The 21,220-nt window shown below is 37.6% G+C and overlaps 1 protein-coding gene and 1 long non-coding RNA gene across 3 annotated transcripts in view; both read left to right on the plus strand.

Moving 5' to 3' along the window:
• The window catches only part of LOC132239305 (uncharacterized), a 358,468-nt gene that overhangs the window by 297,993 nt on the left and 39,255 nt on the right, over positions 1 to 21,220 (plus strand). The gene's annotated exons all lie outside the window — the stretch shown is intronic.
• Positions 1 to 21,220, plus strand: part of AQR (aquarius intron-binding spliceosomal factor) — a 95,650-nt gene that overhangs the window by 37,569 nt on the left and 36,861 nt on the right. For both annotated transcript variants that reach the window (XM_059705388.1, XM_059705397.1), the window contains 7 exons: positions 764 to 866; positions 3,790 to 3,910; positions 7,039 to 7,180; positions 10,681 to 10,859; positions 14,742 to 14,909; positions 16,285 to 16,454; positions 19,770 to 20,011. In XM_059705388.1, coding sequence (XP_059561371.1) covers positions 764 to 866; positions 3,790 to 3,910; positions 7,039 to 7,180; positions 10,681 to 10,859; positions 14,742 to 14,909; positions 16,285 to 16,454; positions 19,770 to 20,011 — 1,125 coding nt within the window. The remainder of the gene's footprint in view (positions 1 to 763; positions 867 to 3,789; positions 3,911 to 7,038; positions 7,181 to 10,680; positions 10,860 to 14,741; positions 14,910 to 16,284; positions 16,455 to 19,769; positions 20,012 to 21,220) is intronic.

Below are 21,220 nucleotides of genomic sequence, written 5' to 3' on the forward strand. Positions count from 1 at the left end.
TTCCTGGAGAGGCTGCATTTGCCGATGAAGAAGCTGCTGCCATGTTTCTTCTGGTAGAGTTGAAGAAGTTGATTAAGGACAAAGGTGTGTGTATGTATGTATGTATATACTAGAGGCCCAATGGCTCGGCCCTCGCAGCCCCGGCTTCATCCAGGTTGTCCGTAAGGTTGTCTGGACGGTTCAAATTTTTTATTTTTGCCATTATTCAAGTCTTAATAGCCATCATTTGTCAGTTCTTTCAAATAAGCATCGTATACAAAATGTGGACCTCCCATTCTATCACAGAATTTTTTAAAAAACAGATACTCAGGGGTCCAGGTTTATGACTGCTTCATTGGGGACATTCTTATAACTGGGGTTTTGTGGTTTTGTTAAAACTGCATATGGCATGCAGAATGCTATAACTACTTATAGTACCAGTTGGTGCCACTGCCTTGATCTGTGCCAGCAGCTTTGACCGCCATTGCTTTGCACTGTCACTGTATATGTAAAGACGGTGAAAAAATATTGTTTGAGTATGAATATAAAAAAGTGTAGTCATTGCAGACTTCCTGAAAGGACCTTCTCAGGGACCACAACAGGTTTTCAGAAAACACTTTGAGAACTCTGTATTAGGGGCTTTCATGGCTGATATTTTATATTTGCTACTCATGTCACAGGACTATATTTTCTAGGTAAAACTTTTTAAACGATCTATAAAATTACATATTTCAGAAGTGAAGTAAGTTAAAATATTCTGATTTGAATCTTCTCTATTCTGCAGTTCAAATACACTCCACCAGGTGGCATCATACCTCTGCTTGTTACCAACTCTTCCTAAAACTGAAGACACAACTTTTGATAAAGAATTTCTTCTAGAATTGCTGGTAAATACATGTTAATATTCTTCAAATTTTGCACGTGGTTTTCCCTACCTTTTTGAATGACTCTTAAAAATGTAGATTGGTACATATTTTTTCCGGACTAAAGATTACATACATAATTATGTTATCATTTGGTTTTATCTGATTTCTTTTCTCATCTCTTGCATTTTTTCAATTTTTTTACCTCTTAAAACTGCTTTATGGAATGGATTTGTTCCATGCAAACATGTATGAGCAACTCCTATATCAGGCACGGGAGTCATGCATTGGGGATCCATAGGTAGCTGACACCATTCCTGCCTGTAAGGGGTCACAGTTACACACTCTTATTTAATATATCATATGTAGGACCTTGAATATGAAGCCCTACCTTTATCACTAGAAAATTCAGGAATGTTTAGAAATAAAGTTATCACTAACTTAGTGGTTTAAGAATTCTAAGGATTTCTTAATCATTTTGGGAAGTGACGGCTTTAACTCTTAAACTAATTCTTTTTTTAATAAACTTTTATTTGTTCATGCAGTTTTAGGTTCATAGAAAAATTGAGGGGAAGGGACAGACCTTATTTTTAATTTCAGTAAAATATTTAATAAAATGGATGAGTATGTACCATACTCCCACTATGAAAATTTAAGTTGTTTGCAATGTTTACTATCACAAATAATGATGCAATCCTGATACATGCCTCTTTGTGCCCATATATGGACATTTAGGAGAGGTACCAAGAAGTGAAGTTATTTAACTGAATCGTGCTGCTTATTTAAAAGATAAAAGATGCAGCCATATTATCCTCCAAAAGTTATATGTTCCCACCAACAGTGTATTAAAGTACGTCTCTTTAGGCTCTTATCAGTATTGAGTATTACAAGTCATCCCAATTTTTGCCAGTCTCACGGGGAAAAAAAATAATAGCTTGTCTTAATTTTTTTGTTTCCTAACTGCCAAAAGGTTGAGGTTGTGGGTTTTTTTTCATTTGTTTTAGATTTTATTTTTATACTTATACATACATGCACTGTGATGTATATATACATTTTTTGCACACATGGAACCATAATGGGCACATGGTTTTGTGACTTATATTCCAAGCTAATACTTTTAATGTAGGGTACAAAATATAGTCCCTTACTGTAGAAAGAAAGATGATATATGCTAGTTTTTGGGGTAGTAACAGTAAACTTTGTAGCAGGTGTTTTTAAGCCTGGTGACAGGTGTGTAAGTGCCATTTGGAGAGAAATCCTTGGGAAGGGTTTTAACTTAAATTCATGTATGGGAAATACTCTTTTTTAAAATTTAAAATAATTTCATCATATTTTTTTTTATACCCATCAAAAATACTTTTTATTGATATATTACTTGTATGAAATGTGTGTCCTGGGTCACCATCTTTGCTTTCTTTTTTATAAATCGCTTTTCATTGTCTCTGACTACAAGTGCTTTCTGAAAATTCCTTGTTGTGTTTCCTAACAATTTAAAATCTTATCCTGTAAGTCAGGGTTGGAAACGAGGATTTTTCCAGGAATCTTTGTATTGGAAAATAGTTCTGAGTATAGAGTTGATTCTATGCCTTTTAGTGTTTTATAGCTAAGATTTCACCCTTAAAATTTAAATAGTTATTCCAAAAGAAAACAATTTTTAAAATTTATAGTGCTCTAGCATTATCTTTCATTTATCCTTCTACTGAAGGATTTCCTTAGGCTTTGGATTCTTCTTACTAGTATATCCAAATTATGATTAAAAAGTTGAAATATGCATATTATTTGGATGATATCACACTGTCATCTTCCTTAAAATACTATTTCAACTGAAGAGATGTGACACATTTTCAAACATATCATCTTAGCATATGTTAGTTAGGCAACAAACTTAATTCAGTATTTGAGATAAATCACAATGGAAGGGCACATAGAGTTCATTAAGTCCACCTATCTCATGTTATAAATTAGACTGAGGCCAGCTTATTACTAAACTTTCCCAGATTGTTTAGCAAGTCAGTATAAGAATGAAAACTATTGCCTAGGACAGTCGTCGACAAACACATTAGTCAACAGAGCCAAATATCAAGAGTACAACGATTGAAATTTCTTTTGAGAGCCAAATTTTTTAAACTTAAACTATATAGGTAGGTACATTGTTATTAACTTAATTAGGGTACTCCTAAGCTGGCCTTTGCTAAAAACGTCCTCAATCTGATTGAGGTACGTTCGCTGAGGTCAACCACTTCCAACTCTCCCATCCACACTCGTCTTGTATACTTATTTCATCTATCTCAGTGGTCGGCAAACTGCGGCTTAGCCACATGCGGCTCTTTGGCCCCTTGAGTGTGGCTCTTCCACAAAATACCACGTGCAGGTGTGCACGTACAGTGCGATTAAAGCTTCATGGCCCATGCGCAGAAGTCGGTATTTTGTGGAAGAGCCACCCTCAAGGAGCCAGAGAGCCGCAGTTTGCCGACCACTGGCCTAGGATTTGGGGCTTCCATTTTTTTTCTTACATAAACCAGTGCTGAGTGCTATGGTTTCTAAAGTCTTGGCATGTGGCAGGCACTTTGAAGCTATTTTATAGTAGTCCATTCATTTTCATAAGAAACCTGAGAGGTGACTGACATTTTATCTTTTTCAATGAAAAGGAAACTAAGATCAGGGAGGTTGAGGTACCTTGCCTGGCTTTTACATAGCTCATAAGTAGAGGTACTGGGAGTTGAACTCACATCTGTCTGATTCCAAAGACCATCACGATTGGTACGTCCTGCATCTTTGACTTCTTAGGGGAGGAGGTGATTGAAAAGGGAAATGAAATATCTTGTTAAGTGCTACAGTAACTGCAAGACATGAGACTTCTCACTACATGCTTTGGGTGAATTTTTCCATAAATGATTTTTATTAAAAAAAGATGCTTCTAACTTTCTGCCTGAACCTGTTCTTTTAGGTATCTCGTCATGAACGTCGAATTTCTCAGATTCAGCAGTTGAACCAGATGCCTTTGTATCCAACTGAGAAAATCATATGGGATGAAAATATTGTCCCAACTGAGTACTATTCAGGGGAAGGTATGATAAAGAATTACAGAATCCAGGTGTAGCATGAAACTTAGTTTAGAATTCATATGTAAATGAAAATACCCCTATGTACTATTACGTTAGGATAATTTTATGGTACCCTCAAGGTCAACTTTAGAAACTAGAAACTATTTAGTATTTTGAATACTTTGCTTTAAGGATTTAAATTTTAACCGTAATGTCACCAAATATTTGGTAGTGCTTTTTTAGAGGCTCTTTGAATTCCTTATAGAGCCAGGTAATGACCACCATAAAAACACATTGTCCTTTGTTAGTAATTAACCTTAGTTTTGATTCAAAATGGTACCACCTGGTTTGTTCACTTATCTATTTTAACAGATCGTTTCTAAATGCTTTTGCTCATCTAAGGATGAGGATTCACCACAATTGAGTATATGCCAAAATGCATTCTCACACATTTTGAAAGCATATTTCAAAAATTTGAGAAAAACTTCTGAACAACAGAATTAGAAGTAATGTGGCTATTTTAAAGACATGGCCAGTGTAGCGATTGGTACATTTATTTAAAAGAAAAACTTATTTCAGAGTCATATCCTGAGATATGACTCAGGTAAGCCCAGTGTGCTAAAACTGCTAGATTTCAGAATAGGCAATCTTCATATCTCTTAATGTCTGACAGTGATTAATGCATTATTTCCTCATTTTTCTTATTTGTTCATACTAAAAGCATTAATGACCATGTATGTATGATGTCTAACTCATTGACTAGTCGGTCCCTAAAGGGCAAATAACACTTAAGAATATTTTGTCTTTTTAATAAAAAGTTTATGTGTCCTTAAAAATGTAAACAGTCTTATAGCTAGCTTTTGGTACTAGTCAATGATGCTAGTCTGAGTTTAAGACATATTTTGATTAGTAAAGTATTACTTTTCTTCCATTCCCATGGTTAAGGAATTTAAATAGAAAGGAATACTTTTCAGAATTTAAGTTTTTATACATTTCATAGACTGAGATTAGTTGCCAAATGGTTGGACTTCAATACTGTTTTCAGAGACGTGGCTACGTCTTGCTGTTATTCACTGACCATGGATGGGGCTGTGCTGTGGAGCCCAATACCTGGTGCTGTGAACTAAGCAAGGCCCAAGCTCTGACTGCACGATCAGCGAGCTTCTCCAAGCTTCTAAGGAGAGAAAATAAGTATAAAATTGGGGCAGAAATAAAAAATACAGTGTGAGAATTGTAAAAAAAATCTTTGTAAAACTTATTATAAAATAAACACTAAATGCAGAACATTACTAATTATCATAAGAGAAGCACCATGAAAACTTTATAGCTACCTCATCAGTTATTCCAGAACCCTTCCTTTCTAGTCACAGCTTCCTCAACTTGAATGTAACCATTTATTCCTTGGCTTTTATAACCATCATTATCTTGCATTTTTAAAATAGTTTTATCACTCAGTTGTGCATCCCTAGACACTAAAGTCAGTCCTGCACATTTAAAAAAATGTCTTTTACTTTACAGGTATCCCCTATATCCCTTCCTTTTCTTTCTATTGAGGAACCTGCATATGGAAACATGTCTGGTTTCCTATAGTCTGGATTTTTCTAAGTGACTATGAGCATGTCCCCTGCTTTTTATTTTTCTTGCAAATTGGCAACTAGATGCAGAGGCTCAATCAGGCTGAGGTTTTCTCTCTTTGGCAAGATTCTTGGTGTTAGTGTGTTTATTTTCATCGGGAGGCACATAATGTCTGATTTTCTTTTTGTCATGTTAGTAGCCATTGCTGCTTAATAGCTAGATTTGTTAATTCAGTGATCATTGTAGAATGGTGACATTTTAATTGTCTTTTCTTTTTAATAAAAGTATGTTATTGAAGAAGATGCTTTCTCTCAGCCTCTGACCTGAAAGCAATTGAATTACATTTTAAGTCAGAGTTTACTAACATAAACACTATGAAATTTTTCTTTATCAATGTTTCTTGCTTTTAAGTGCGTTATTGCTTTGGTAAGGATACGTAGGGATGATGAAAATATGATTTGCCAGTAAAATATGGTTTAGGTTCTTTTTTAAAAAAAACTTTTGATATTGTTGCTGAGTGCTTGGTCATTTATTATCCATGGGAAGTACTGTTAAGTCAGGATAATGGAAAGAATATTGTTTATTAATACAGTCAGAGAAGGGAAGTACCTTGGGGAATAACATACAATCAAGACCTTACCCTTAAAGTATAGCAAGAAGGCAAAGGTTCAGAAGAGCACAGGGGTGTTCATTGGAGATAGATTTATACAATGTGATATACTCATTCAGTTTTCTTGGTAATTTTGTTTGGGATTCATTTTATGGTAGCATTATTTCAAGATTTGCCAAGTAAATTAGGTGGTAAAGGGAGAATTTTTAAACTACTCAAGACTCTATTCAAGCATCTCCAGATACTTGTTAGAAGCGCTATTCGGATATGAATCACTGATGTGCAGATTACATGTATTAATGAAATTCATCTTTTTTTAAATATATGTTTATTGATTTTAGAGAGGGAGATAGAAACATCAATGATGAGAGAGAATCATTGATCAGCTGCCTCCTGCACGTCCCTTACTAGGGATCGAGCCTGCAACCCAGGCATGTGCCCTTGACTGGAATTGAATCCGGGACCCTTCAGACCACAGGCTGACGCTCTATCCCAGTGATGGTGAACCCTTTGAGCTCGGTGTGTCAGCATTTTGAAAAACCCTAACTTAACTCTGGTGCGTGTCACATATAGAAATTTTTTGATATTTGCCACCATAGTAAAACAAAGATTTATATTTTTGATATTTATTTTATATATTTAAATGCCATTTAACAAAGAAAAATCAACCAAAAAAATGAGTTCGTGTGTCACTTCTGACATGCGTGTCATAGGTTCGCCATCACTGCTCTATCCACTGACCAAACCAGCTAGGGTTGAAATTCATCTTTTATTTTCAATTCTTAATATATAGCATTTATTAACTTGGTTTCACTTATGTGTGGTAGTAGAAATAAGACCTTATTAAATATGCTATATTTTAGATATAAAATTAGATTCTTACCAAATTTGTTATGCCTTTTTTATAGAGAGAGCAGATGTCTGATTTAAAAAAAAATTCAATTATGGTTGTTATTTTCCTTTTCAGGTTGCCTTGCTCTTCCCAAGCTAAATTTGCAGTTTTTGACTCTTCATGATTACCTCCTAAGGAACTTTAATCTCTTCCGCTTAGAATCAACTTATGAAATTAGGCAGGACATTGAGGACAGTGTCAGCAGAATGAAGCCTTGGTAAGTAAAGTGGTTCCACTTGCAATGCAGTGATGCAAACAGTGACTGACATACTTCTGTCAGAAAGCTCATGATGTGTTCAGAAATAATATGCCTGGCACAAAGGTGCCCTCCAAAACAGGAGATACTCTTTTTTAAAAAATACATTTTTATTGATTTTTTACAGGTAGGAAGGGAGAGGGATAGAGAGTTAGAAACATCAATGAGAGAGAAACATCGATCAGCTGCCTCCTGCACACCTCCTACTGGGGATGTGCCCGCAACCCAGGTACATGCCCTTGACCGGAATCAAACCCGGGACCCTTTCAGTCCACAGGCCGACGCTTTATCCATTGAGCCAAACTGGTTAGGGCAGGAGATACTCTTTGAGAAATACTTTAATGTGAATGTATATCAAAAGTGCTAAAATATAAAACCTGGGTATTTGGGATGGGACTGGGGATAAGGGAAGAGCGGTCATTATCCTTGGGGTGGTGGCGGCAGGGAAAGAGAAATGTCAAGAGGAGTAGGTAGGGCACTAGTAAAAGAGGAAAGAGTGTGGGCTGGCAGCAGGCCTGTGCAAGGGCAGGATAGTTTAGTCCTGTCACCACTAGTGTCAGTCAGCCTGTTGAGGGAACCTGTCAGGAGGTGAGGGCGTGGCCGAACGTCGCACAGAGTGGAACATGGGGACTCTTCCCTGGGCCTCCATCCATTGATTGCCTGGAAGAGGCTAAGTCATCAGCGTTTACTCTTAGGGCCAGTGAGTCGGTCTTGTTGTTTGAGAAACTCTCTTGCTTGAGCTCAGCCTCCCACCTGCCAGCTCAGTCCTTCAGCTAAGAAGGGACTTTCATTCCGCTTCCAGGCGGCTCTGCTGTATCCCTGCGAAGGTTCATTTTCCTTTTAGACTTGACTGACTTCAGGTAAATGCCCTTGGTCACTATTCCATTCTGAGTATAACATTGATGGAGATGAATCACATATCACAAGTGACTATAAACAAGTAAAATAACTCTCTAAAATGAATTTTTGTTACATTATAGTTACACCACGCATACTTATACAATTATACTGTATTCTATGTGAAAAGCTTAACATATTTTGAGTGTGAACTGATTTCAGGTATCTTCTAGACTTCTCCCCTTACTAATTACAGAGAACTGCATGGACACTGTGATTATGATCTATTTTTTCCCCTTCATATTTTATTTCATACACAATTCTATTTTTTATTAGTTATTATGTGAATAGTTATTCTGGGTGAGACTATAAAACACAACATAAAGTATTTTTGTCTTAATAATCAGTTGAGTCAGGAGGCAGGCTAGCACTGTGAGGTTTGTATACCCACTGGCTGATGATCCCTGCCCACAGCTTTGCTGAAATTGCTGCCCGTTGTTTGAGCCCCGGGAGTGCTTGATCAGAAAGCTCCCTTAGAATTTATGGGTACCTTGCATTTACACGCACAGATTCTGGACCTAATTTTGGCCATTTTGCCAAGTAGGGACTTAATAACTAGCAGTTTATCAAATACAGCTCACTCATATTTTATTTAAATGCCAAATAAAGCAATAACACTTATAATTCTTGTTTATTAATAAAGGAACTTCTTTAAAAGTTACATTTTCTGCTAGGGAAAAGAAAATGTCACTTTTTATAATTATCTTGCGATAATAAATTTTTCTAAATTTTCATTCCTAATTGCCCATGATTGAAAACTTAAAAAACAGTGAGATCTAAAAAGGAGCATGTTCCGTGTATCCTGAAGGTAGAAAAGTAGCCACACCACTTTTCCCCATCACACAATTCTAGTGATCATGTTTTCAGACTGAAGAAACCACCGCTCAGGATAAGAGAGGATGTGTTTATGAGAGGCCGAAACCTGCACTTTTTAATGCTTCGTGTTGCAGGTAGATTTTATAAGGGGGGAGGAATTAGGGAAAATTAATGAGTGCTTGCTTAGAGGTGGGAATAAGAATTGACTGCAACTGGACGAGAGGAATATTTTTTAATATGATGGAAATGTTCTAAAATTGGATTTGGGGGGATGGATGCTCAGCTCTATCTATAATAATAAAAGCATAATATGCTAATTAAACCTGGCAGCCAAACAGCCTTCCGGACAAAGCTGTGGGGGCTGAGGCAGAGGCAGTTAGGGGCAATCAGGCAGGCAGACGAGCAGTTAGGGGTAATCAGGCAGGCAGGCAAGTGGTTAGGGGCAATCAGGCAGGCAGGCAAGTGGTTAGGGGCAATCAGGCAGGCAGAGTGATTAGGGGCGATCAGGCATGCAGAATTGTTAGGGGCGATCAGACAGGCAGGCGAGTGGTTAGGGGCAATCAGTCAGGCAGGCAGAAGCGATTAGGAGCCAGCGGTCCCAGATTGCGAGAGGGATGTCCAACTGCCGGTTTAGGCCCAATTGGGATCTGGCCTAAACCGGCAGTCAGACATCCCCCAAGGAGTCCTGGATTGTGAGAGGGTGCAGGCTGGGCTGAAGGACCCCTGTGGCCTGTCTCCCCTGTGCACAAGTTTTGTGCACTGGGGGCCTCTAGTAAATTAATAAAATTACTGAATTGTACATTTACAGTGAATGAATTTAATGCTACTAAACTGTACTATAGTAAAGTTGAAAAAATGGGGACAGTGATAGAAAGTTATTACAAAGGATTTAGGCACAAGGTGTAGTGCCTTTTTGTCCCAGTATGAACCAAGCCATTGGATTGGAAAATTTTTATTTTTAATTAGTTTTACTCTTTGATGTCATGAAGTTTTACAATTTTTGTTATGATACAAAGCCTTTACTTAGGATGTAGTTTCTTTGTAATCATGGCTTTTTTGGCAGTACTTTTAAATTTTGGAGTATTGCTGCAGTTTTTATATTACAGATTTCCCAAATATACGATTTAATGTAAAAATTAAAGCACTACTTAGACTAATATAAGAAGAAAGAATGAGTGTTTGGATGTTAATGGCTCTAGTTATTACAACTAGCTTGATTATTTGTCCCCCCAGTCCATGGTAGCATCTTTTAAATGATGTAAGTATTATACCCTAAAGAAGTCATTTGCATAGATATTATTATTTGTTTGCTTGTTTTTAATTTTTTAAATCCTAGCTTGTTCTATAATGTTTTTGAAACAGCTTATAGAAATGCTTAGGGTACATAAGGTAAAATTAAATAGTTGAGACTATTTTATGAAGAAGAAAAAAGGATAAGAATATAAAATAAAACTAAATGTGCTGGACTGTCTCATTCTTTGACAAAATAGTTCAACTATTATGTACATAAAGTTACCTTCTTACCTGGGGGTGGGGTGGGGATGTTCCTCTATATTCTGGACCATGTTTGCCTCTTTCATCCTACCTTGTATACTCCCAATATATTGAGACTTATTTTTTTTTTAAGTGTAGAAATAAGAGTTACTTACGTTAGGGCTTAAACACTAGTTAAACATGTATTCTTACTGGTTTTACTTGTCCAAAAGTTATATTTAGTTTGAGTAATCATGCACTTCTTTGCTTTTCAGGCAGTCTGAATATGGCGGTGTAGTATTTGGTGGCTGGGCGCGAATGGCTCAACCCATTGTGGCTTTCACTGTGGTTGAGGTTGCCAAACCCAACATAGGTGAAAACTGGCCAACCCGAGTTCGTGCAGATGTCACCATCAATCTCAATGTCAGAGATCACATCAAAGATGAATGGGAAGGTAATCTTGCATTTCAAAAAGTGGTTACCTTTTACCTTTTTAGTTTATTATACTAGAGGCCCAGTGCACGAAATTGGTGCACTGCGGGAGTGTCCCTCAGCCCGACTTGTGCCCTCTCACAGTCCGGGAGCCCTGTCATCAATCGCCCCAAAGAGGTAGGCCCTGCCCACCTGGCTGGGGCTCCACAATGGATCGCCCCCGCAGAGGGAGGCCCCACCCACCCACCACAGTGCCACCGCAGGGTAGCCTGGGCCTCTCTTTGGGGCAATTGATCACGCCCCACAGAGGGAGGCCCTGCCCATCTGCCATAGCCCACTGGTCAGTGGCCTGGGCCTCCCTCTTTGGGGCAATTGTGGAGTCCCCCGTTTGATCAATCGCCCCGCCGGCCAATGGCCTGGGCCTCCCTTACAGGGTGATCATGCAATCGATTGTGCCTTGCAGAGGGAGGCCCGGCCCACCCACTGTAGCCCCCTGGTCAGTGGCCTGGACCTCCTTCTTTGGGACGATTGTGCAATTGATTCCGTCCTGCAGATGGAGGCCCCACCCACCTGCTGCAGCTCACTGGTCGGTGGCCTGGGCCTCCTCTTTGGGACGATTGTGGAGCCCCCTGATTGATCGATTGCCCTGCTGGCCAGTAACCTGGGTCTCCCTCTGTAGGGCGAACATGGGGCGATGGCTGAGCCCCCGACCAATTGCATCACACCCGCCTTGGCTGGCCCGGCGCCAGTGGATGTCATAGTGTGGTTGTCCAGACGGTTGTTCTGCTGTTCAGCCGTTAGGTCGATTTGCATATTATGCTTTTATTATTATAGACTTTCACTTAGAGAATTAGCAAAGCACTTTTATTAAATGTTACCCTTCTAAACTCATGAAGTTTAATCCTTAAAATTTGATTTAAAGAATGGCAGTTGTCTTTGTAATTATCATTAGTAAAAAATACCAAGAATCATATCAGAATGATTAAATACCTTAATACTTTAATAAAAGCATACAATAGTATTCATATCAAAGTGTTTTTAAAATTGCAGTTAGCAGAGCTGAAAGTGTTTTAAGTCTTAAATTTAGTAAGGTAATGTTTATGAATTTGTAAGATCAACATAAAAAGTAAAAATATTAGTGTTCACTAAAGAAAGGGAGAACACAGGCAGAGCAAGAAAATAGATATTTTAAAAGATAAAAAGTGAAGAGAATAGGGATGCATACCATTTATGGAAAATAAAGATACAAAATCAAAACTAGACAAACTCAAAAGGAATTTTAGGGGGATCTACAAAACAATTCAGAAAGAAATAATAATAGTTTATTTTCATCAAAGGGGAGAAGTCAGATAATTAGTCAGTGAAATTCTATGTACTCAACAGTAAATAAATAAGAATTCAGAGATATTAAATGAGTTATTTTTTTATTTTTTGCCAGGCAAGATTTGAGGGATGGGAGTTCCACAGTCAATTTTATTAGGGATAAATATGTTGAGAGTTACTACGTAAGATAGGGTTAAAACAGTGCTAACATCTGTGCCTGAAATGTCGCATGAGCTGAGTTTTAATTGGCACTTCTCTTTTTCTCCCAGCTGTCTGTGAGAGCTCTTGCTGCCTTGTTGTTAGACATAGTAGCTGGTACATTTTATCTCCTTTCACCTTCTTGGCATGCCAGAAGGAAAGGGATAGTCCCTTAATGGTTTACTTTTCAAAAACCATTGCTGTCGACATAGCTGTTTATAACCACAGGGACTATATGATATATTTATCACATTAATTCTGAAGGAATCCAGCAAAGAAGCTGGCCAACTGTTTGACAAATGGCCACTGTAGTGGGTATCATTTGTGACAGATTTTGCAACTTCGGTTTCCTTCCAAAGAGTTGTAATCTGATGCCTTACACATCTAGAATAATGTGTACCTTTATCATTTCTAAATATTGAGGAAGACGTTAAGTTGTTGGAGATGGCCTTCTATTTATTGCCCTTTAGAGTTAAGGAGGTATTAAAATAAGCACTGTTTTATGATAGGTAATAAACTGCCATAACTTATTGGCTACCCCTCAATGTAATATTGGAAATAAACTTAAAAACAAAGATCTTTTACAGAAACTTACAGATGACAGACAGATGACAAGTCTGCATTGTGGTATTAAGGGCAAAAAATAATGTTTTATCCAATCCCCTTTCCTCCATTACTTTGCAGACTGCTATCAGGACATCAGTCATTTTTTGAGGGGGTGAAGGAGAGCTCTTCTTTTCTTTTAAACATAGGCCTCTGGTAGAATAAGAAATAGAATGGGTGAATTTTGATGGGTAGGATAGAGAACAATAGGGTATTATGAGGGGAGCAACTCATATTTTAAGGAATGGTGGGGAGAAAAGTGTTTTCTGGGAGGCCAGAGCCAAAATTCACACCCAGTATTGATCACAAAGAGTAACCTAGTAGAAAATTGAGGCAAAAAAATTAGAGAGAGGTTCTAGTAATGAATATTATCCCTGTGAAAACAGAATAGTTTTGAAGAATTTAAGGTAGATACTATAAAACATTCTTCTTGTTCCTGTAAGAATGTGTGAATTTCAGGCCCTTCTCCATCCCTCATTTAAAATTAAGGAAACAATATTAAGGAAATTGAAATGCCGGATTCTGCTCAAAAGGCACATTCACAGATGGAATGAATGTAGATGGTTGAAAGGAGAGAGGTAGTTGAGCTCATTGTAATATAGGTGTTTTTGATGTAGATCTGTAATGTCCCACAGTAAAATTATCTGCCTTAGGAGGGAATGGGCACTCATCCTTCCTTGATACCAAAAAGCGACATTGGTAGAGACAAAATTACCTCTCAGGGCCATTTCTTTGTCTCAAAGACTTGGACCTTTTAATGAGTCGTGCAGATCAGAAGTCACAAACCACAGAACAGTTCCTTTAGTTCTCATTGCTTCTCCTGCTAATTTGCAGAGAATTTGTTGAGAAATAAAGTCATTATTATGGATTAAGAGTTATTATTTCTAACACACTTGAATCCCAGTCTATATTGAAACAAACCAGAATGGTCCCAGCACTGTTAGACATACACATTGCTGGTTTGATTTAATTGTGTATCTTGTTACCAAGGTTATGAGCAAACAGACTGCTTAAATTTTCATTTATGTCATATACTGGCTAACAAAATCAAATCAGAAAAGAAATAAAGATTAAGTGGGATGATATTATGTGCTGTGTGATCTAATTTTATGTCTCTTCTCTTCCATTGCCTAGTTTTAATAGAGTAGGGAAACCAATTGAATTATAATTTGGTCAGATAACTGAAAAGCCATGGACTTTGGCACAAGTCTCCTATTTCTTGACATTCACTTACAAAAATCTCCCGTATTTGCCAATTGAAACTATATATATTCAGCTATCTTTTCAAGATGGTGTCTGTAAACAATGCTACTGTGCCTTGATGAATTATTTTTGAGTTGACCCTTTTTGGTGAAATACACTTAGACTGTGGTTGGAATGACTGATGTTATGAACCTGCTAAATATGACAGAGATGGATTATATGCTAACCATATTTCTGGTTACTTATTAAGAATGTTAAGAGTAAGAATGAAGGTAAACATCCAGTTTTGGAGCTGTAGCCAGACGTGGAGGACTTATTTAGTAATATTTTCATGGAAAAAGGTTCAGATTTTAATATATGGGAACTTTCATTTAATTACTACTATCAAACATTGAGTATTAGAGGTTATAGAAAAGCCCATAATTGTATTACAGTACAAATATAATTTTTGACCACCTCTCATATTTTAAATGTATTTTTATATTTCTATTCTAAAGATAAGAGCTTAAGAAATTGCTAACAAAAGACTAAAAACAATGACATTCTGATAAGTGAAAATGTCTTAATGTTTTACCAGGCCTTCGTAAGCATGATGTATGCTTTTTAATTACGGTGCGTCCCACGAAACCATATGGTACCAAGTTTGACCGGAGGAGACCTTTTATTGAGCAGGTTGGCCTGGTTTATGTCCGAGGCTGTGAAATCCAGGGCATGCTGGATGATAAAGGACGTGTCATCGAAGACGGTATGGTGATCTATGCTTTTGAAAGAGTGTGTGTACATAATGATAGATTCCTTTGCCTTTTTTTCCTTTTTGTGTATTAGATGATACTCTTAACTAGTAGTTTTATATACTAAATTGACATAGGATTATCTATAAAGTATGGGTAGAGTACCTACCACCCAGTTTTAGAAATAAATAATATGGTTTCTAAACTGTTAGATACTGGAAAGGACAGGATCTTTTGAAATCATCTTTATTTAAAACTTCCTTTTACATTAATTTACAATATTGCTTTTTATAAAACCTCTTATAGTTGTTCAATGATATATTTGTCTAATTTCTTCTTCTTAAGTTTTACTGATTTGATTCATTATAGGAGTGGTTCTTAATTGGGAATAGCACTACCCTGCAATTTGAAATGTGTGGTAGTATTTATGTTGTCAGATGACTAGTGTAGGAGTAGGGGTTGGTGAGTTATTGGTATTTTCTGGTTGGGGACCAGGGATGCTAAGCAGGTAAACAGAACTATCATGTAGAAGGAACTGTCCTGCCTGGGATGCCAGCATTACCCCCATTTAGAAATGTTGCCTTACAAGGCTAGTCAGCTCTTTGCGTTCTTATCTTACCACTGATTGTTTTTTTGAAATTCTTACATTGTTCTGACTTTTTTGGTAGTACTTACTATTAAATTATAACTGCGTCCATGCCCAGTGCTTATTTTATAATTTAGTTATTAAACTTCTCATAGAACTTCAATTCGCTTTTATTACCTGTGATTTCAAGATTGCACCATTGCTAAAGTGCTGATACTTAGGTCGCTTCTCTCACTAGAATAAAAGAAAAATAGAAGGGAATGGAGGATAGTTGGAATAAACATAAGGCCATATGATGGGACCAGAGTTGGAGGCCTAAGACAGAAAGAAAAAGCCTCTGAGCTTTCAGCCATTAGAATATGAAACTTCCTTTCATACTAGTGATATTATATATGGAATATGGAAGGAAGAAAAGAGTGTTCACCAGGCACTTACTATATGTAAGGCAGTAGTAGGAGCTGAGCTCTGAGTGGCTGACAAAAGTCAAGTTCTTTGACTTCCAAGGCTCCGATTTTAGTTGAGGTCATATTCAAATAATTGCAATTTCTGGCATTGCCTCATAAACATTACATGACTACTCTGGGAAGAAATAGTAATAAGTTTGAGAAAGGAGAAACTATTTTCAGCTTTTTGAAATTTGAAATGGATGAATGGAAAGCATTCTACTCGGGGAGATGGCTAGAGTAAAGTCTGGACAGTTTACTCATTTCTAGAAAAGGAATACTGCTAACTTATTTTGATATTTGGAAAGTAGATATTTAATAGTATATATTTCATTGAACAAACTTTTTCAAAACGTTTAGGACCCGAACCCAGACCCAATCTTAGAGGAGAGTCAAGGACATTTAGAGTGTTTTTGGATCCAAACCAGTATCAACAAGATATGACCAATACCATACAAAATGGAGCAGAAGATGTGTATGAAACTTTCAATATAATAATGAGAAGAAAACCAAAAGAAAATAACTTTAAGGTAATTTGGGGGCTTTAAAACCAAAAATGCTGCATAATCTGAAAAACTTTAAGACAAATAATAGATAGTAGGTTTAAATGATTTGTTAAGAAAATTATTATCACTGCTTTTTTTACTCTAAGCGGTTCTCTTAGATTAAATATAGAAACTTAAGGAAATTTATTTGCTAAATCTCTTTTGTCTTTTGATCAATTTAGAAACTTAAAATATTAATTAATTCATGTGTTATTTTAAAGGTCAGCCTCCTTCCTTGCTTTTTGTATATCACATTCAGTTTGTGCCTCAGTATGAGGTGAAAAAAACTGCTTGTTTATTTGTTTACTGGGACTTCTTTTATGAATCAAAAGTAACACCTTTGGAATCTTAGGGCTTTGAATTACTCTATGATATAATGTACTTATACTTGTTAGTGGAAAAAGATTTGGGGACTAGAGAGTTTTATTTTCATAATAACTTTGTGTGTAGGTTTTAAAAATTATTTTAAAAGGAAGGTTTTAAAAATTATTCTTTGAAACTATATTATAAAACTTAAACATTAAGGGGTTCTGCATTTGGTGATACCAGCTTTTGCACAAGTGCCTTTACTTTCTCCACCAAGCACAGTGCTTCTTACACATTATCACTTGATTATTTTTTTTACTAGTTGTTATTAAAAAAGAAAGCCTCACATACAAAGGAATTTATTCCCCATCTTACCCTGTTGTTGAAGACAAAATAATGGAAATACCTTTCATTTCTTTGGTCTCACACTCCACCTGCAGTTCATCAATCAGTCGGATTGACTTACCCCCTCCACCGATGCCATGTCCAGGACACCTCATCTCTCACATCCCTGCTTCCATTTGTGACTGCTATTCCCGTTAGAACAGCGGTTGCCAACCTTTCGGACCTCACGGACCACCAGTGGTCCGCGGACCACCATTTGGCCACTGCCTTTCCAAAGGTTTCCTTAAAGTTTAAGGCTTAGACCACTCTCCACCTAGCGGCTGAATGCTGGTTATACCTGGTACCCCTGTTCAATGTTTCATGGTTTTTTATCACAGTAGAAAGTTGTCCTCATAGTCAGAGAGGCCCCTTCCCTCTATTTTCTGGCTACCTCTTTTTCTAACACTTTTCCTTTATTCACTCCATGCCAGTCACACTGACCTTTTGCTGTTCTTTAGTAATCCAAGCCTTTGCACAGTGTTTCCTGTACCTGGGCAGTCATCCCCAGGCATTTGCATGGCTTGTTCTCTGACTTTATATGGGCAACTCTGTTTAAATGTCACCTCTTAAGAGAAACCCTCTCTGGCAGCTTTATCTAAAGTAACCTCTCCCTTTCTCATCATTCTTTATCCAATTATGTTTATTTTCCCCTACTGCCTTTATTATACCTGATAATTATATGCTATTTAACTGACCTTAGAATGACTTTATATTGTTATTTCTCTGACATTAGAATGCAGGTTTATGAGGGCAGGTCTCTGTTTTGTCTGTATCTGTTTTGTTTCTCTCAATAATGATTGGATTTCAGTCAGTTTACTAAAATGAAAGTTTCTTATATTTATTCCTTTGATCTTTTTTTTTTTAATGCCTACTGTGTCTGGTATTGTGCTAAGTTACATAGAGCTAATAGAGATGACTGAGGCACTGTTTATACCTTTGGGGAGCTTGGACTACTAATAAGTGAAGTTAGAAATATAAACAGATAGCTACCATGAAAGCTTAGAAGGTGCCAAAAGTCATAATGAGGGTACAGGTAGAAGTGTCTTGGAAGTTCAAAAGGCATTCAGGTTCTGATCCAAGAGAAAGGAGGGATGATTAACTTGCCTATGTTTGGGGAAAATGCTCTTTTGGTATCTTTGGTATTTTATTTTATACCTGGGCAGCATCCCTCGTTTATTTCCTTCACTCTTCTCCTGTTTGTACAGCCTGTCCTAATCTGGATACTTCTTGCCTGAATAGTTGCACAAAACAGCCTCCTTTGTCTCTACCCTTGTTCTCCTCTTAGTCTGTCACCTGTCACCTGTTCTTCATACCCTTCCACTGGTCATTTCACTCTGCTTTTCAAAACATTTCTGTGACTATGTTAATGATGACATAAATCAAAGCTTTTTCACAAATCCTTTACTTGAGCTAAATTGAAATGCCACTTTTCCTCCTTGAAACCTTTTCTAATGTCAAAAGTCTCCCCTCCATCCATCTCTCACCTGCCTCAAATTGTGCTCCCGGTATATTTTGTAGTATTTTTTACTCTTTGCCACTTTCTGATGCTTTGTATCATTGTTAATGACATGTTTATCTCCCTACTAGAATCATAATTACCTTAGAGACTACTCAATCTTATTCATCAAGTGAACATACTCATTTATCTGTCCATTCATCCCATCCTTAAACTGTTCTACATCCTTGCTCTCATGGAATTATATTCTAGTGGTGCTGACCAATGGTAAATACATAACCAAGAACATGAATAGCAGAATATCAATTAGGATAAGTGCAAGAAAATAAAACAAAGCAATGTGGTAAAAACGTGATTTATATGCACTAGCCTGCTATTTTGTTATCCTGTTGGGTTGTATAGCATTTATAATGTAAGAGTGGCTGGTTTAGTTATTTTAGTCTTTGACATTAATACCCTAGCCTCTTGATTTACATATGTGGAACAGATCACTTTTTTGAAATAATTATTGGAAAGACTGAGAATTTGCCTTGGCTTTCAGTAATTTCTTTTGACAATGTATATATTAACTACTGTAATGAACTTTTATTGTAGCCTTGATTCTTTCATCCTGAAATTTTATTTGATTTTTTTGATCACTCTCACTTTATTTTTCATTTCTTATTTCAAACAATGCCAATTTTAATATGTGTTTCACGTTTGAGGCATACATTAACATGCTTCTGGTTGTGTGTGTTCTTAGCATTGAGGAACTAAGGATTATAAAGGGAAGAAAACTCCAGAAGTTTCTTAGAGGAAGCATGTTCTTTGAGGGTTTGTTTAATGTTGTTTTCTTGCTGTTGTGTAGACCCAGATGGATTTTCATCCTACCCAACAGAAGTCAAGTCTAATTCATTTATGACATTCTGTCTAAATTAACTCCTAACGGATAAACTGTTCTTGCTAAGTTTGGTCTTTTGTTTAACTCGGTGTATGGCATCAGCTTAAAATATAGCTGTTGATTCAGTCTAGCCAAGCACCTGTCAGCAAAAAATAGCTTCTTGCCCTGAAACAGTCGGGAATTCTGGATTAGTGCAGCCAGCTCTGCATTCCACTCAAGTGCACATGTTTGGGATGTCTTCTTGATACGGTCTTTTTCTGTTCTTTACTGGCAGGCTGTGCTGGAGACTATTCGGAACCTGATGAACACTGACTGTGTGGTACCTGCCTGGCTGCATGACATTATTTTAGGTTACGGGGATCCAAGCAGTGCACATTATTCAAAAATGCCCAATCAGATTGCCACCCTGGATTTCAACGACACATTTCTCTCCATTGAGCATTTGAAAACCAGCTTCCCAGGTCATAATGTTAAAGTAACTGTGGATGACCCAGCTCTACAGATACCCCCTTTCAGGTAAAGTCTGAACTGTCCTCCTTCAGACTTTCTGTGGTCAGTCTAGTTGGGCCATTAGGACTGTAGCTAAAGTAAGTTTTGAACATTGAGTCTGGATCTTGTTTGGGCAATCTGTACCTTCATCATATACTCACTGGGGTGAATTTATTTTATTTGACTAGTTCTAATTATTTGTGTAGTAGTTATTTTGAGACCACAGTCAGAGTAGCTTTGTGTCTTATAAGGGATCAGTAAATGCTTGTCTGAAGAGTACTACATAAATATATTTATAGCATTGCACTGAAGAAATGTGTGTGCATATTTTGTACTAGAGGCCCGGTGCACGAAATTCGTGCATGGAGTGGGGGTGTTGTCCCTCAGCTCAGCCTGCACCCTCTCCAATCTGGGACCCCTTGGGGGATGTCCGACTGCCAGTTTAGGCCTGATCCTGCAGGGGCTGATTGGAGGGATCGGGCCTAAACCGGCAGTTGGGCATCCCTTTCACAATCCGGGACTGCTGGGTCCTAACCACTCACCTGCCTGATTGCCCCTAACCACTCTGCCTGTCAGCCTGATAGCCCCATAACCCCTCCCCTGCCAGCCTGATTGATGTCTAACTGCTCCCCTGCTGGCATGGTCATCCCCAACTGCTGATCCGATTGCCCCCAGCTGCCTTCCCCTGTGGTGCTGAGGGGCCTGGAGGACTGAGGCTGGATGAGGCGGGCCTGAGTGGACTGGGCTCCACGGTCTTTGTGAGGGCATGGCAGTCAATTAGCATATTCCCTCTTTATTAGATAGGAAAGTCTGGCATATTACATAGCCATGTGATTTTTAACTTTCTTTTGTTTTTTGTTTTGTTTTTTAAATTCTCTTATTTTTAACTTTGCTTGCTTTCACAAGTTTTAAATATTTGCAGTATAGTTATATTTAATGTTAAAGGAGTTTTGGTTATAAAATTTGTGTAGAAATAGGACAAAGTACCTGAAGCACCATCCGCTGTTCCTAGAGTTCCATCACACAGGTAGTGACAAAGCACTTTGTGTACCCTGGGTGATAAGAAAGCGCCTGCTTCCTCAGCTGGAAATTACAACGTACAATTTTAGTTGTTAAATATAAATGTAACTAGTGTCCTGGTGCACAAAATTCATGCACAGGGGGTTGCGGTGGCAGTGGTGCGGCACGGGCAGGTGTGTCCCTCAGCTCAGCCTGCACCCTCTCCAATCTGGTATC

This window comes from Myotis daubentonii, chromosome 1 (assembly GCF_963259705.1).
Source record: "Myotis daubentonii chromosome 1, mMyoDau2.1, whole genome shotgun sequence".
Taxonomy (NCBI): Eukaryota; Metazoa; Chordata; class Mammalia; order Chiroptera; family Vespertilionidae; genus Myotis; species Myotis daubentonii.